Genomic DNA, 18,853 nt, shown 5'->3' with positions numbered 1-18,853 from the left:
GCCCTAATAAAAAGCCTACGGGTAGCCTTGACAGGATTAAATTTCTTCAGTGGTAAATCGACTGTTTGCAAGAATAACATTCAGTGTTCTTAAAAGGAAGACAACAAAATCCAGACTCTCAATATCATAACATATCTGCAATGCCTTGCACATATTTACTGGGTATGAGAAGAAATAGGAAAATGTGAGCCATAAATAAAAGGGAAAAAAAAGAAAAGAAAAGAAACAGCCTAATGGGCATACAGATGTTAGAATTAGCAGGCAAGGTTTTAAAGTAGCTATAATAAGCATTTTCAAAAATTCAAATGAAAAGATGTGTGCAATGAGTGAATACATAGGGAATGCAAGAAGAGAAGTATAAAATATTTTTAAAAAAGAACCAAAAGGAAATTCTAGATCTGAAAAACACAATATCTGAAATGAGAAATTAACTGGATATATTAAGTGGGATCTTGGATACTGCAGAACAAAGGATAATTGAACTTGAAAAGAGGGCACGAGAAAAATATCCAAATTTTTTAGAGAGATAAAAGACTTAAAATGGCAAACAATACCTCTCTGAGCTTGAAGTAATGTCAAGGAGTCCAGTATAAATATAGTTAGAGCCTCAGAAAGAAGGGCAGGAAAAACATAGATCTGAATAGTAATGACTTGAAAATTTTCAAATGTGGTGAAAAATATAAATCTACTGGTCAAAATGATTAATGAAGCTCAAGTAAAATAAGCACAAAGAAAAAACCATGCCATAGCACATCATAGGGTGTAGATTTCACAGATTTTTGCATAATCTATCAAACTGTACATTTAAAACCTGTGAATATTACTGTATATAAATTGCACCTCAATTTTTAAAAAATTTAAATGTAAATTTTCTAATATTCAAAATTCTTCAAAAATGAAACAATGAAATAATTTCCTTCACAAAATATTAACTTTCCTGCCAACGGAGGAGACATCATTTATCAAAAGCCGAATGATATTTTGAGAGGCATTGTATGAAATAGGTGTCACAGGTTAGTGGCTGGCCTCAATAAAAAGTAGTTTCCCTTCTGGCATTAATGCTCAATGATTTAAAGTTAAAGGCTCTTATTTGCACTCCTTCCTCACGGGCTGTATCATATTTTATAACACATATGGAAAATATTCTAACTTTAACATGACTTTTAGTAAATATATCTCTCTGTTAATTCTATTTAATGGAATATATAAGGCACATAAGGTATACAACTTTCCTTAGCCCATGCTACAATGGAGATGGGTTTATGATTCATTGAATTAAAATTTAAACCTGGGCCAATTCTTGAGCTCATGTTGCATAGATACCATAATAGATCATCATGCTGATTTCAGAAAATAATCACCTTTAAATAAACCTTAATAAAGTCAAGGCAGCTTTCTTTGGGCCTGCTCTTCTTTTAATTACAGTTGGAATGGCAATGGCTAAAATGAATTAATTAGATAAGGGTTACAAGATAACCTTAACTCTCTAATGAAGCTTTCTCTATTTTAAAGTCCTCTTCTGTAGCAATGATTATTTTGCTTGTTTTTTTCCAAAAACTTAACAGTCCCATGAGTTCAGTATTTTCTTGTGTCTTACTTGTCTGCAAAAGAAAACAAAAAATCACTAAGCTTTATGTCTTCAAAATATCAATGGGTAGATATAATCTTTTACACCCACTCCCAAATGACTGCATTTGCTCTGTCCTTCATTGCTTCTTCTTTCCCTTGTTGCATCATGAAGCAACAAAGGACTTAGCACATACTCCTAAATGCCAGTCCTTGGGGTAGTCACTGGGATGATGAAAGCTCATTTCCTCCCATTGAGAACTCCTGCTCCAGCAGGAATGAGGCAGATTCCAGAAGGGAGGGAGAAATCCTGAAGGATTAGAAAATATAGCAAGTAGTTAAGAGGAGAGGAAGGAAGACATCATGTTCCTGGAAGAAGGTCTGTTACTTGCAATGGCAGGAGGGCTTGACAGGGCAGATACATCTGTGTCTGGGGGAATGGTGTACAGAATGGCAAAATGAAGAAGGATGAGACTTGAGAGCTAAGTCTGGTCCACATCTTGAAGGCTTTCTGTCCTATGAATGAGGTCTGGAGGCCATGGAAATTAATGAAGAGATTTAAAGCAGAAAAGTCATATGGTTCATGGCAGGACGAGTCACGCATTGGAATAAAATGAGTCCAGGTAGGACGCCTGAAGGGGAGGGCTTTGTAGTCCCCATGAGAAGTGATGATGGCTGGAGCTAAGGTGGTCATAGGATGGGCAAAACAGAAGATGCTTTACAGGATTTAATGGCCAGTTGTGTGAGGGAAATGTGTGAGAAGCCTTGAGGACAGACGTGCCAGAATTCTGGCCAAGGACTGTGCTGGGTGTTGGGTTGGGGAGTCGCTCCAAATGTAGAATATCTCACAAATTCATCTGTTTCCCCTCTGTCCTTCGTACACAATGACTGGAGCAGGGGACTTCCTCCCTGGATGACTAATGCCTGCCGTGGGTGACAGCCTCTCTTCTTGTATAGCTAGAGATCAGGCAGCTGCTCTCAGAATTTCAAATTTTAGTTTGAATGGTCAAGAGGTGGAATTTTATCACCACTTCAGCTAGATCACATTCTGGATAAGCTAAATAGATCTTTTGGTGAAATGAAGAATCTTATTGATTATTGCCGTTTGGAATGAAGAGTGTTCCATACTGCACACTGTAGACTCACTAACTTTGGAACATAATCCGTCCTTTGATTCATGAAAAATATGCAAAGATATAGTTGGAGAAACAAAACCCACATAAAAATAGCAAGCCATGTTAGAGAATAATTATATGGGTTTTTATTTAAATCTTTAACTCAAATTGGAGAATGTTTTTCCTCTTAGGGCTTTAAAGTTTTTGGCCTGAGATGTAGCTAGGGAAAAGTAGAAATAGAATAAGGAGTTCAGAGACCTTGAAGTTGCCTTGTCTCAGTGAGGGTGGTTGGAAAGTCTCCAAGTGACAGACTGTTAATTACAAGAGCAAAACAACTTCTGATAAGGGAGAGGTCAGTGCCGTTTGATAGACTTCATGGAAGGAGTGAGCGCCATCAGCCTTGATGTATAAGTAAGGTTTAGAAAGAAAATAAAAAATATAGCAACAGGGCTTCCCTGGTGGCGCAGTGGTTGAGAATCCGTCTGCCAGTGCAGGGGACACGGGTTCAATCCCTGGTCTGGGAAGATCCCACATGCCGCAGAGCAACTAAACCCATGAGCCACAACTACTGAGCCCGCGCACTTAGAGCCCATGCTCCGCAGCAAGAGAAGCCACCGCAATGAGAAGCCTGCAGGCAGCAATGAAGACCCAATACAGCCAAAAGTAAATAAATTAAATTAATTAATTTAAAAAAAATACAGCAACAACACTGGAACTTTCAGTAAGTAAACCAAGGTCCACATTTTTGCTTGTTCATTTTCTATATGACTTTGGAAACATGATTGAGTTTCTCTGAGTCTCAGTTTCCTCATCTGTAAAATGGAAATAATGAGACTTACCTCTTGGAATTGCTGAGAGAATGGAATCAGGTAACAATTGCTATGTCCTTAGCACCCAGATAGTAGCAGGGATCTCCAGTTTCTCTTCATTTAATGAATGAGTAGAAGGAGGACAGAGGCATTCAGACATATTTTCTGAGGTCAGTGAGGGATAAACAGCACCAGTTAAGACACAGAGGCTGTGCCATTATTATCATAGTTAGCCCGCCTGCTTGTTGCCTTGAACAAATACATGCTTGATGTAGGAAGTGATGGGGAACCTCAGAAGTCCTGGAACTGATTGCCTTTGGGGGTGGGAGACCAGTCTGGTAGCAGTCAGTGGGCTGTGTCTCTACAGATAAGGGAACCCAGGGAAGACCCCTTGGCCTGTCAACTGACCCTCCAGACCCCATCCCTGCTTCCCTCGCCTCTCTTTTTCCTTCCATCCCTATCACAATTTGGACACCTATTAGCTGTGTGATCTTGAGTAAATTCCTTAAGCTATTTTTACCCCAATTCTCTTATTCCTAAAATGGGAGAATAGTTAATAGGGGTTTTCTGAGGGTTAAAAAAAAGAATGTATTTATCACAGCACCTGGCACATAATAAGCCAGCAGGTGGGAAGTCCCTTTCCGGCTCTTCTTCTGTTTCTCCCTTCCTTCCACTCACATCTGCATGACTTTGGTACATGATTGAGGACACATTACATAGAAGAGGCTGGGGGTAATCCCAAGTATCAGGCAATTAATTAGAATGGTGGCCTAGGGAATACAGTCAGAAAGGTAATAGTGCAATATAGTTTTGCAGAAAGTGAAGCAGTTGGGGATAAATGGTGTGTGGAAGATAGAGGTGATAACTGAGACGTTAAAGCTGAGGTATAGGATAAAAGGGTAGGATTGAAATGGAATTTGGGAACCCAGTTCCTGGTTATTCCTTACACCAGAGTCATATGACTTTGGGCCATTGTAAAGCTAAGCACATTTTTGATAGTTTGGGTCACTGGGAAGATTTATGAAGACTTAATTTAAAATAAATTAGCTGTTATCATAGGGAAGTTAAAAGAAAAGACCCTTAGCACTTATGCATGTGCCTCATGACTTACACTGGCAGTGGATGGGTGATCACCCTAATGTCACACTCAGTTGGGTGACCTTGGCATAGATGAAGCCATTTTGAGGGAAAGGACTGAACTTAATGGCAAAACACGCCTGCCCTTTGGTTCCCATTATTGGCTCTGCACCACTGCGAGGAAAGCTACCAACACTATGATTTCCTATCTGCGATTCCAAAGGTCAGTTTTTTTATACTTCTTTATATCTTATGACGGGTCTGTTGTTCCTGGCTTTTAATGATGAACTGGCACATAGTGAAGCAAACACATTATCTAAAAAGCCCTTACTTGACCTTTATTTGGCAGGAAAAATAAAACTTATACAAGGCCACTATCTAGTTGCTGTTTGTGGACGCAATTTATGATACTATATTCATGCTATCATTTTGCTTCATTCATCCTTTCATTTTTCCAACAAATACTTGTTAAGCCCCTATTTTATAACAGATGCTGTGAGTGCTGGGGGTACAATGGTGATCAACACACAGAGAGCAAGTCCCTGCCCCATAAAACTTAGTAACAACCTAAATGGGAAAAGAATTTGAAAAACAGTAGATACATATGTATATGTATAACTGAATCACTTTGCTGTGCACATGAAACTAACACAACAGTGTTAATCAACTATACTCCAATGTAAAGTAAAAAGTTTAAAAAAACCTTACATTTCAGTACAGGAGAGAGGCAATGAACACACAAATGATGTCAGGTGTCTACCTGTGGTATGAAAAGTAAAGCTTGGTAGGAGGGTTGAGAGTGATAAGGGAATGGAATTTTCAGATGCACAGGGTAAGCCTTTCTGAAGAGATTTTTCAAAAGAGACTTGACCAAAGTGAGGGGGTGAGTCACAGGTCTCTCTGTAGGAAGCGAGTTACAGGCAGAGAGACAAACAGGTACAAAGACCCTGAGTCAGGAGTGGGTTTTGTGGGTTCAAAGTACAGCAAGAGACCAATGTGCTCCCTGTTGAGTAGGAGAGAAGGGAGGGACCAGGTTATCTATTCTGGGTATGACAGGAAACCACTGGAGTTTAGTTTCCAGTGTCATAAATTAAATCTTACCTAGACTTTGATCAATTACTATCTTGACTAAATGCCATACAGCAGAGAATGGCAATATTTATCTACACAGGACCCCCGTCCTCTGCTGCCACCACCAAATAGCTTCTGGTTTACCTTCAATAAAACTGAATCCCTGTTCCTGTTGACAGATAGCAAAACCTACATCCATTCTTTGGAAATATGTAGCTACTTAGAGGCCATGAGTTCCAAACATAAAACACTGGACTGTACCTAACACTGAAAAATACCTGTCCTATTATATACCTGTCCTATTCCTCCCTTAAAAATAGCAAAAATAAGTCTTCCCTTTAATAAACAGACCAAAGCCAAAAATCACGTATTTTAAACAACCCTCATCTTAAGCATCATGAAGCAGGCAACCCTCTCAAAGGAATCCCTTCGAGACTTCAAATACTGTCAGGCTACATGGGTCCCATGACAGGATTTGGGTATTTTAGAACATATACGTCTCACGTGACTCTTTTTAGGGGGACAGGAGTATTGCATGTGCACACAATTATGATTCATAGAAATGTATGGCAACAGTGGCCTGCATTGCCTTTTGGGGATGCGACGTAATTATTTGGTTGAACCCATCCCTTCTATCTCTTTAATCACCCTCATCCCCACTGGAAAAGTCTCTCTATTGGAAAGCCAACTATATTGGTGGATATGTTCACCACAAATAAAGTGTTCTGCAAATAAAAGGAAACCAAAATACAGTTAAAAAAAAAAAAAAAGGAAACCAGCATCTTTGAGGAATTATAGCCGAGACAATACAGAGTCTTCAGTCTTTAGGTCCTGTCGTAAGTTTTGGCCAAAATCATGACAGTCTTGACAGCTCTGCAGCCTTCCACCTCAGTTCTGTATCTCCTTGGCCAAAATCCTCCCGCAGAGCTCTCTGCTTTCTTCTGTTAGATGGTGCTTCTAGACCCATGCTCCTCAAAGACCTTGTGCATTGGAGTCACTCTGATCTGAGTTATTAACTGAGCCATGCTACTTTGGATAGGGTCTGTTCCCTAGTCTTTAAAACTGGAAAAATAATATCCATTTATTGATTTGTCCATTCAACAGATATTTGAAGAATACTTTCTATGTTCCAGCACTGTGTTATGTGCTGGGGTGCGGTGGTCTGCAAGAAAGGCATGGTTCTTGTTCTCCCAGGTGTGCAGCCAGATGTGGGAGACAGGCATTTAAACCAGCAACACCAAACGTGTGGTAAAGGCTATGACATGATAACGCAGGGTTCTGTGGAGGCACTCAGTCTTGTCCACAGCATCAGAACAGGTGTCCCAGACTAAGTGAAATTTGAGCTGAGATGTAAATACTACTAACTGATAATTTGTTAAACAAAGAAATACAGAAGCCTATGTGAAGACCCAGGGGGTGCTGGAGAATAGATAGACTGGAGCAAAGCTTACAAGAGGAAATGTCAAGAGATGAAGCTGGAGTGCAAGGACCCAAGTCATAAAGAGCCTTCAAAATATTGTAAGGGTTTCAATTGTGTCAAGGGACAATGTGAAGGCACTGATGATTTTAAGCAGGGAAGTCACATCATGTGATTTCTCTCTTAGAAGGATCTTTCAGGCCACTGTGAAGAATGCATTCAAGTGGGCCAGTAGGTAGCAGGTAGACTAGTTAGGAAGCTGTTTCATAAATCCAGATAAGAGCCAGTTTTAGCCTTGTCTCAGGTTAAGTCCCCCTGAAAGCAGAGTGTGAGGTATAGGACTGGCTGTAGATCACTTATTTGAGATGTAATACCTGGATCCCAGAGTGAAAGAATGAAGGGAAATGAGATAAGGAAAGGAGGGGAAAAATCAGTAAAAGTTGCTTTAATGAACTAGTTGCTGCTGTGGGCAACTGGGGCTCATTCCTTCTGGGAACCTTCCAAGGCATCACACAGAACAGTTGTTCTCAAAGGTAGTCTCTGGACCTGCAGCCTCAGCATCACCTGAGAGCTTATTAGAAAAGGCAGCGTCTTGGTTCCTGCCTCAGACCTGCTGGGTCAAAACTTTTAGGGACAGGGTTTAGCAACTTGGGTTTTAATCAACTCTTCAGGTGATTCTGACACCCTCTGATGTTTGCACAGACATAGAGCACACCTTAGAGTTGTTCAATAGGATTGGAGGATGGAGAGGCAGGGCATTTATCCCAACGCCCATCCCTCACTGGTTGCACCCATGAAGTGAGTGTTTGTTACTTTAGAGAAAAGGCCCTGAGACAGCAAAGAGAGACTCATGTTCTGGGTGTGGTGCCCCGGCAAAATGCATGGCGCTGTCCACACTGCGGTGCTGAAACCGGATGGATGGAGGCACTTCACCACACACCCTGTCTACCCATCATGACTAGGACACGACAATGAAGATGAAGAGAATTTGAGGATATGTGATACGTTTGCAAGAAAGAATCATCAGCACCTGATACCAGGAGATTAAAGAGGGGCATATGAAAGATAATTCTCAATTTTATGGGCCATTTCCTTCAGTAATTGCCTTACACTTACAATATGTCAGTGGTTATTTTCCATGTAAACCTCTGTGATCGGTTTTTAAATAATATTGCTTTGGATTAGAACCAAATCGAGGGGAGGGATCATGGATCAATTATAATTAGACATTCTTCCAGAGGAAATGCAAGAGATTAGCTACCCTGCCCATTTGACAAGAGATTCCTTGCTCTTAGCAGAATTTGAGCCAAATAGACAGAATGAATGTACATGATTGCATATTTACCTTCCACCCTGGACAGAATGATTCTGACATGATGTCTTAAACTTTGCAGTCTACCCTTGTGGTTGTTAGATTAATTTTACTAGAAAACTTTGCTGTATAAAATCTCCAGCATTTTTTTCCTAGGAATAATTTTCTCACCATGAGACAGACAGACATCCCTTATCACTTTTTAAAAATATATTTACATTTTATAGACTACATTTCTCTCAGAATACCACCTAAATGAAATAAAATTGCTCACTATGAAAAGACCCATTGGCTGTGCAAATTATTTAATTAAATAATTTGCACGTTGGAAACTGTGTTTATTAATGATATGTTAAAGCTGGACACACCTGCATTTACTAAATTAACCAACACTCCTACAACACTTCATATCTTCCAGGCACTTCTGACAACTTTTATGATCTTCATTCATGTTACCCCCATACCAGTGCTATAAAATGAGTTCCCAGTTTACAGATAAGGAAATTGAAGCTAAGAAACATTTGACAGCTTACACAATATGACCCACCTACAAGTAGCAAAGTTGGAGATCAAATCCAGGTGTTTAGCCTTTGGCTCTGTGCTCTTAACCATCACTCTCTGTTGTTTCTTCCAGAAACACAGCAGTGAGTTCCATCTCTAGCCGCTTCTTGTCTTGATTTTGTTCCCCCCTCCTTGGCTGTTTGATGGGCAAAGTGACATTCACTATGGCTCATGCCATTTCAACGTGCTTCTAAGATCCTAACTAATGTAAACTCTAAACTTCTCCCCAGTCCATTTCGTGTAGTGGCTGGAATTCCTGTATATCTCTAACACATAGGACCACATTTTTGCCTCAAAATAAAGAATTCTGCAAATTGCAATGCAGAGAAGATTAGCTTTATCAGGAGTTGTGGAAAGGAGGGGAAGAACTCCCACATTTGCTAAGTATCTAATATATGGTGGACATAATCTATGTCCTCTCACCTAGTCTCATGACAATCTCATTGAAAATCCATCCTGTAATCAGTCACTGATCTGCTGGAAAAGATTTCTGGTTCCTAACACCTTTAGATGCTACCTTTCCTAGAAGAATCTGTATCTTCTCTTTAAGAGAAGACTTGAATACTCTTAAAATCACAATAACTTAACTCAAAACATTTATGTTCTCTTGGCAGGTATTTTTTAAGCAGAGTGCATGTGTATGTTTTGGGTAGGGATGGTGTTTTTTTCAGCATCTCATAAAACTCACCAAATAAGCAGTTACTTAATCTGTTTTGTTTTTTTATTTTAAATAGGTACTCTATAAAGCCTTCATGGCACCTCACTTCAGCTGGCTTCCATAGTCCCTTTTGGCTCAGAAGGGTACTGATGTCAGAAATAATGGTCTATGTGTCTTTATCAGATTTTTAGGAAAAGTTCAATACCATGTTGTGTTCTTTACTGCCTTTAGGAAGAGACTATTAATTCTCCCTTCATCTCCTGTTAGAGAAAGAATAGATATTGGATGCTTTATAAACATTTCATACCCAAGAATGGATCCCTGATGATCTTCCATAACACAAATCAAAAACAGAATGTCACATTCCCTTGGTTTAGTCAAACTGCCACACTCCAGAGTCCAGTGCAAAGCAACTTCCATCTGCATCAGATCATTGATATAATAAGAAAAATCACCTGCATTGAAATTGTTTCCTTAATTGATCCCTAATTACAAATCCTCTGCTTTATTTTCACATATATGTAAAGCATTCTTTGTACTTTCATGCTTGTTAAAATTCTTGGATTTCTTAAAATCACAGCTTTAATAATCTGCAGTCTTGTCTGAATTACTGGTGGCATTTCTCTCTTTTCAGTTCCTCCCAAGTTTGTGGTTCAGCCACGGGACCAGGATGGGATTTATGGCAAGCCTGTCATCCTCAATTGCTCAGCTGAGGGTTATCCTGTACCCACCATCGTGTGGAAATTCTCTAAAGGTATGAAGCTACTTGATTTGCTTGTTATCTACCAAATGTATGTTATATTCTAAAGGATGAGATGATCATTTCTTGCAGAGATGTTTCTTACAAATATATACGTCCCCACCTCCACCAAGTGTATCCATCCTTCACATCACACACCTAGTAACCCACCTAAGTGTTTTTATTTGGGCCATGTAATGTTCTTGTATAACATGCCCTTGGAAAGACCGGGTAGGGGAGGCAGTTTATTCATGTTAGTTATTTCAGCACCTGGGAAAGCTCTACCTTGACTACCTGGGAAAGCTCTACCTTGACTACCTATGTTGGATGACCATGATCTGCTTGGGGACCCCTGCAAGCCCATACACATGGAAAAACAAGTATAAATTGTCAGAATTACTCATTGTTGGAAAATTATTTCCCCAGTATTTAGATAAGTAAGGGTAAGTGGCTTTAGAAGGTTAAAATAAAACTACTGGTTGTTTTATTTACCTAGATACCATAGATATAAAAAACTACCTATCATCTCCTTGGTAGTCTCTTTTTAAAAGCAAAATTTCACCCTTAATCTTGCTTTCTCTTCAAAGGCAAAGCAACTTTTCCCAGTATTAAGGTAACACTGTAAACATTACATAAATTAAAATGAGCAGTGTTGGAAACTAATGAGGGAACCATTCTAGACATGGTAAAAATAATTTATTTCTATCTTACCACCTTCTCCAGGGAAGTTTCCTTAACTATGCTTACGAATGTGTTGGAAATTCTCTTTCCTTTCTCATTCACATAACTTCATTCAGTAATTTATTAAACAGGTGAGGGCCAAATATATACTGATAGGATAAACAAACAACAAATAAATAAATAAATCATGTTTTTTTTTTCCCTAACAATCTTAAGACTTAAGGTATATAGTGTGCTGCATTTTCTTATTGAGAAAGTAACAGCAATCAGAGAAAAACAAATGGCATACTTGCCACAGTTCCTTTTGGTGTATTTCCTTTAGGGAGAAGGAGCAGAGGGAGGAACGAGAGGGATAGACACCGTTTGGTTGGGGGGAGAATCAATTAAATTTGTTTTAAATCCCTGAGATTACTCCCCTGTAGCATGCCACATACATTGCCCATGTGAAAAGCACTTTATCCCAAAATAAAAGCCTGTTATTCAGAGTATCTGCCCGCATGACGTTTTATTTGGGGCCATACTTGTAGCCCTATGTTGCATTACATGGAAACAAATAGCATACATTTGATTTAATGTACTCTATATCGATGTGCATGTAGTTTATATAGATGTGCATGTGCAATGTAGTTTATATAGATGTTACAAACATTTTCCATGATGCTCATCTTCTTCAAAATAATTTCTAATGCTTGACATTGTGTGGATGTTCTTTCTTTCTCTTGGGTTGTTTTCCATTTCTCACTATTACAAACACTGCAGAAGTGGACATCCTCGTGTGTTAGTTCAATGTGCATATGTGTGGTTGCTTTCTTTTTCTTTCTTTTTTTTTTTTGAGGAACCTCCATACTGTTCTCCATAGTGGCTCTACCAATTTACATTCCCACCAACAGTGCAGGAGGGTTCCCTTTTCTCCACACCCTCTGCAGCATTTATTGTTTGTTCATTTTTTGATGATGGCCATTCTGACCGGTGTGAGGTGATACCTCATTGTAGTTTTGATTTGCATTTCTCTAACAGTTAGTGATGTTGAGCATCTTTTCATGTGTCTGTTGGCCATCTGTATGTCTTCTTTGGAGAAATGTCTATATAATCCCTAGAAGTGAAATACTGTGATCACACTGAAGGCTCTTGGTCTGCACTGGACCAGGACACATTGGAAAATATTAGGGCAATTTACACGCTGACCAGTAGTATGAAGCTGTGTGTGTCTTGCAACCTCGCCAACTAGATAGTATCCTTTTTTCCTTAATCTTTACTATGTGATGGGTGAATTGTTTTAATTTACAAATTCCTGTTTAAATTTACAAATTTAGATTACTAATGATGTTGAAAATGTTTTAGCCTTTGTTTACAGACCATTTCATTTTCCCATTTGGGGAATTTCTCATTCATATTACTCTTACACTCATCTCCATGTCTCATTTATTTGAAAGAGTGTTTTTCATAGATTAAATAACCCTTTGTCTGTTATGGGTGTTACAGACCTCTTATTCCTTCCCATCAGTGATGCGCAAATTAAATTATAGAAGCCTTTTTACCTTTGAACTTGATATGCAATTTAAAATCATTAATGAAAAAATTAAAAATTGCAGCAAATTTTTAAAAGTTAAAATCCCCCTTTAAAAACATCACTCAAAGATAACCAAAGATAAATACTGCAAACTTTTTTTTTTTAAGATTTTTTTTTTGATGTGGACCATTTTTAAAGTCTTTATTAAATTTGTTAGAATACTGCTTCTGTTTTATGTTTTTGGTTTTGTTTTTTTTTTTGGCCATGAGGCATGTGGGATCTTAGTTCCCTGATCAGGGATTGAACCTACACCCCCTGCATTGAAAGGTGAAGTCTTAACCACTGGACTGCCAGGGAAGTCCCAATATTGTAAACTTTCATCTAGTTTTTCAGACCTGTCCCCCTGGCAAATATATATAACTGTAGACATACATATAATTTTGTGTTTTTTAAAAATTGCGAGCATGTGAGTCTTCCTGATCTACAACCTTCTTTCTTCAGTTAATAATAAGCTATGAATGTCTTTCCACGGCAACAGATATGGGTGTTCACTGTGACTTTTTAACGTCTCTGTTGAGTTTCTATTCATACATCAATAGATACATCTAACTTCTCTTGCCTTTGTTAGGACTGAATTCAGTGACTTAATGCCACAAGGGTTTACTCCTTCTCATAAGAGGAGTCTGGGAGTAGATAGGGCAGGATTAGTTTTTCTCCCCTGAGTCATCAGGGACCCACACTGTTTGCATCTGTCTCTTCTGTCACTCTTCGAAAGCATCTCCCACCATCAGTCAATGGCTACTAAGGTCCAGTGGCCACTTACACATTTCCATGGACGAGGAAAAGCACAGAGAGAAGGCTCTCACACCCACCTGAGTCAGTTCCCTCTAAGGACCTCTCCAGACTGTGTGATAAATCAATTCTGCTCATGTCTCACCGGCCAGGTCAGCCCTCGCCACAGGGGTTCTACAAGTTGTGTTATAGCTAAGCAGACGGCCGTCGTGACTACAACCCAGGCTATTTCACTAGGGGGGAGGATGGATGCTTGGCAATCAAGTGTGTCCAACACTACTGTTGGATATTGTGTTTTTTCCCAGTTTTTCACTATCGTAAAAATGTCACAGTGACTTCTATCTCATTGATCTCTGTACACGTGTCCATTTTCTCTCTGGTGATAAACTTCTATAAGTAGAATTATGGTTCAAAGAGTAAGCAATTTCTATAGATTTCAATACGTATCGGCCGCTTGTCATCACTTTTTTCATCTACACTCCTTCCCGCAGTTTATAGTAGTGCCTGTTTCTTACGATAAGAATAATGCCAGGTATTATGCTTGGTTTTTTAATATTTTTCAATAGAATAGGGGAAATGGTATATTATTATTTTAGTTATGCAAGTAGCAAAGATGTTTCTTAAGAAAAATTTAGCCTTGCTTATGGAACATGTTTCCCATAATCAAATAGTCACTAAGAGCATAAGTGCAATTCTTCTATGTCACACACACACACACACACACACACACACCCCCCAGACTCAGGCTGTTTCTCCAAGAGATGCAATTTAATCCTGAAGCTGCAGAATTCCAGAGTAAATTGCAGTGGTTTAAGGGCAGCTATTGCAGAAATGAAACAATCTTTCCTGAAAAATAATGTTATTACAGTTTTGACCTTGGGTCTGGATACACAAAGTCTAAGACATTCAATTCTGTCTCCTGATTTTTTTTTTTTTTTACATGAACAAACAAGGCTTCTTGTCAAAAAGAGATTTGAAAAAAAAATCAGGGTTTAATACCATGGTGGGCCTTACCTGTGCTCACAGAAATCGATAGCTAAGCAAATGTATGTCATTTATAGTTGGAGGAAGTGGGTTTCAATTGCTGTCCTGGGGACCTGGAACATCCCCTTGTTAGCTGCTAAAGGGGAAAGAGGGGCCACTGATGCAAGAGATAACTGATGCCCTGGCCCATGGGCTGCCTGGACATCTTTTGCTCTCTGGCCATCCAGGGATGCTTTGATCGGAGGAATGTCCAAGGACAAGAGTCAGGGCATGCCTGGTGTAGGGAACGGGAGAGCAGTGAGGAGTAGTTTATATTTAAAGTAGGGTTATCAGAGAAGACCCCAGAAGAAGGTAATGTTTGAGCAGAAACTTAAAAGAAATGGGAGATGAGCCATGTGCATATCTGGGGGGAGCACTGAAGGTCAAGGGGTCAAAGCTGGGGCAGAAGTGGGTTTATACCTGGAATGTTCCAGAAACACCAAGGAGGACACTGGAGCTGGGTCCTGCTCACTCACTGCAGTGGAATGAAAGGAGGTTCTGGAGGTCCCAGCAGGTCACATTCCTCATCGATGCCCTTAAAGATGTGGCTTTGCCTGGCAGGGGGCAGCGGGGGGAATGCAGGCAGTGGATCAGAGTTGAGACAGGGGCGCTCTCCTTTCTTCTGCTGCCCTGCGGACACCAGAACTTAGCAGGCTATTGGGGTAATTAAGAGATGCCATGTGCTCTGCCTAGTGTTTTCAAAGGACCCTGTCAGCCCTAGGTGGAAGGCAGGAATTGCAGCTGGAGACCGGTTAGCAGGCCTGTGCTGTGATGTGGCCTGGACGAGCGGTCAAGAAGGCACGAGTAGTTGATTTCTGAATTGATCTGGCTGATGGATTGGATGTCGAAGAGAAAGGGAGAAGTCGAACAGGATGCCCGGGTCTTTGAGAACAGTGGAAGTGCCACTTTCTGAGACAGAGCAACGTCAGGGGAGCAAATCATCGGCCCGGGGTCAACATCAGGAGTTTGGGCCTCACTCTCTGTAGACACGACCCAATTCTCAGTATAAGCAACGATACATTTTCTAAGTATCCTAATTTTTTATCAGTAAATGCTTTCTCTGTGGTCAGGGCTTATCCCTTACACGTTCTGCTCAGCCAGTGTATGCCCCACTTTGATGTCACCTCAGTTCTATGTTAGATTGATCCCCTGCTCAATGCTACTCCTTTAGCTATAGTTTTCCAGCGAGGACTATTCCAGGTTCGTTCTTCACAATGGCTTGCCTCTTGCCTTTTTGCACATAAAGTGAGTTTAGCTTGTAGGAGTTGGTAGAATCCATTTCATTCTCTCTTGAGCTCTCGCTTCATAGACAAGTAGCTATTTTATTCACAGCTTTCATCTCAATCATGGCGTTCTTCTGAGGAGATTTCGTTATAGATTTCTGTCTCTATTTTATTCTTCCATTTTCCTTGTAGTATCTTTGCTAGATCCTGGCTTCCTTTTGAGTGCTCACATTTGAAGAAAATGCATATCCCCAGGAAGAGATTGCTTTGTGCAAGTATCTGGCTCTTCCCTGAACCCTCCTTCACTGATCTGAGACACACAGCAGGTCCAGAGAAGCTGCTGCCTCACCCAGCCTGGGCACACCATGGTCGCTGATGTCTGTTGCCCCTCACATGTGTTCCCCGCTTTCACGATGCGTACCCTGCTGATGCTTGCTCCAAGTCCCAGCCGGGGTCCGTCTCTCCTTGTCTTTCTGCATCTTCCTTTGCCCAGTGTACACTGTCGGCTGCCCCACCACCTATTTTGTGGTTGAGATTTTAGCTGTTTCCTAATTTCGTGCATAAAAGAGTTTGCATTTTCTATTCCTCTTTCTTGCATTTGCTTTTTTATGATTTCCAGGAAGAAAAGAAACGCTGTTTTTTTTAAATTTTATTTTATTTTTTTATACAGCAGGTTCTTATTAGTTATCTATTTTATACATATTAATGTATACATGTCAATCCCAATCTCCCAGTTCATCCCACCACCACCCGCCCACCCCTGCTTTCCCCCCTTGGTGTCCATACATTTGTTCTCTACATCTGTGTCTCTGTTTCTGCTTTGCAAATAGGTTCCTCTGTACCATTTTTCTAGATTCCACATATATGCGTTAATATACAATATTTGTTTTTCTCTTTCTGACTTACTTCACTCTGCATGACAGTCTCTAGGTCCATCCATGTCTCCACATATGACCCAATTTCATTCCTTTTTATGGCTGAGTAATATTCCATCGTATATATGTACCACATCTTCTTTATCCATTCGTATGTCGATGGGTATTTAGGTTGCTTCCATGACCTGGCTATTGTAAATAGCGCTGCAATGAACATTGGGGTGCATGTGTCTTTTTTTTTTAAAACATCTTTATTGGAGTATAATTGCTTTACAATGGTTCATGTGTCTTTTTGAATTATGGTTTTCTCTGGGTATATGCCCAGGAGTGGTATTGCTGGGTCATATGGTAATTCTATTTTTAGTTTTTAAAGGAACCTCCATACTGTTCTAATGCTGATTTTATGGTACCATCTTTAAACCCTTTGAACTTAAATCCTATTGTTTATGTATTAAGGTTTATGAAATTTGAACTTTACTTCAGAAAAATAAAGGAGAAGTAGTAGAAATCATCAGTTAAGAGAGTGGGCTGAGTTCAAACCCCAGACACACACCATCTGTCTGTGTTACTCCAGGAAAATTACATAGCCTGCATGAACCACAGATTCCTCGTATGGGAAGCAAATGAGATAAGGGGAGTAATGTGATGATTTAATAAGGTGGTTCATAGAAAGCATTTATCACGGTGCCTGGCACAGCAATGAGTCAATACACGTTCGCTGTTACCATCATCATCACTGTCGTCATCGCCTCACCTCCCACAGTTAGCCAGTTGTACTAAAGCCATTTATTGCCTGGCCCAGCCTTTTCCCGCTAACTTTGATTCCTTTATAGTCTATGAAAAAAATGTGTCTGCTGAAATCCGTTTTCTATCCCTCTCTCTCGCACTGTCTGTCTGGCATCAGGACCATGCCCACTAGAAGTTTATCTCTTCCTAATATGTTTTAATATCTCATACAACACTCCTCCCCTCTTTGTTTTTCTTTTTCAAAAATGTCCTAGATTTCTCACATGGATTTTTATTTGCATATTTCTTCTAGGTGAAAGTTAGGCTAATTTGATCAAGTGTACAAAACAATATTCTGAAAAATTTGGAACACTGTAATAAATGTAAAGGTTAGCATGGAGAACATCAATATCATTAAACTATTGAGCCTTCCCTGCCAATATCATGGCCAGTCTTTCCATTCATTCAAATCTTTTTATATGCCCATTATAAATTCTATTGCTCTCTTACTATGGTCTGGGGTAGTGAGTATGTATAAGCTTCTGCCGATAGCTCTTTTTTTATTTTTATTTTTTAAAATATATTTATTTATTTATTTATTTATTTTTGGCTGTGTTGGGTCTTCGTCTCTGTGCGAGGGCTTTCTCTAGTTGTGGCGAGCGGGGGCCACTCTTCATTGCGGTGCGTGGGCTTCTCACTGTCGCGGCCTCTCTTGTTGCGGAGCACAGGCTCCAGACACGCAGGCTCAGTAGTTGTGGCTCACGGGCCTAGTTGCTCCGCGGCATGTGGGATCCTCCCAGACCAGGGCTCAAACCCGTGTCCCCTGCATTGGCAGGCAGATTCTCAACCACTGCGCCACCAGGGAAGCCCGATAGTTCTTTTTGATCCTCTTTGGTTTTCTGGGTGGAAAGGTGTTACATTTATAGCCAGTTTTTGTTGATTCTCTGCAGCTGTCCGTGTCTCTTTCTTTTCCAAGCAAGGGAGAAGTACTCCTTAATTTGGGGGGAGTTCCTATCTTCTTCCACTCTCTCGTACATAGAGAGGCTGCAGTGGGATGGGACCCCCTATTCCCTGCCTATTTCTCTCACCCCCGCCCTGTGCCCTTCCTTCTCTTACCTGTAGCACATTCACATGAGACCAAAGTTTCCTCAACTCCAGTTTTTCCTGGAGACATCAAAGAATCCATCACTGTTTGGTGCACAATAGTTTTGCTTTTGCTCAGGCATCTCCCTCTGTCCCCAGAAAGCTGTTGGAAGTTGTCCTTCTGTACCCACGAGGTATACCTACCAGGGGTCCTGGCTGTCCCTTACCTCCTGGGTCCCAGAAGTGTCCTCTTCTGCTTGGTATCAACCCACCTGCCAAAATCCTCCCATCTTGCCATAGACTCTTTTTATTTTCTTTTTTTTAAAGCAACTTAAAAAAATCTCATGATTTCTGTGGATTAGGAGTCTGGGCACATCTTAGCTGGGTGCTCTGTTTCGGAATCTCTCATAGGGCTGCAGTTGTTGGCCAGGGCCAAGTCTCATCTGACCTGGACGAGGATCCACTTGTAGGTTCAGATGGTTGTCAGCAGAAGCTGTAGACTTTTTATAGGGGCCAACAGGGACTTCAATCCTTTGTTCAGAAATCCATAGGAAAAATCTGACGCTCACAACAGTTCTCTGGATATTTCCATGCAATGTACTCAATTCTAGACCG

The 18,853-nt window shown here is 40.3% G+C and overlaps 1 protein-coding gene across 1 annotated transcript in view; it reads left to right on the top strand.

Moving 5' to 3' along the window:
- Window positions 1–18,853, top strand: part of DSCAM (DS cell adhesion molecule) — a 740,935-nt gene that overhangs the window by 477,043 nt on the left and 245,039 nt on the right. Inside the window, exon 11 of the mRNA XM_059920026.1 lies at window positions 10,221–10,340. Within this exon, the coding sequence (XP_059776009.1) occupies window positions 10,221–10,340 (120 nt within the window). The remainder of the gene's footprint in view (window positions 1–10,220; window positions 10,341–18,853) is intronic.

Source organism: Balaenoptera ricei, chromosome 4 (genome assembly GCF_028023285.1).
Source record: "Balaenoptera ricei isolate mBalRic1 chromosome 4, mBalRic1.hap2, whole genome shotgun sequence".
NCBI classification, from domain to species: domain Eukaryota; kingdom Metazoa; phylum Chordata; class Mammalia; order Artiodactyla; family Balaenopteridae; genus Balaenoptera; species Balaenoptera ricei.
This window is presented reverse-complemented; position numbering and strand designations above follow the sequence as displayed.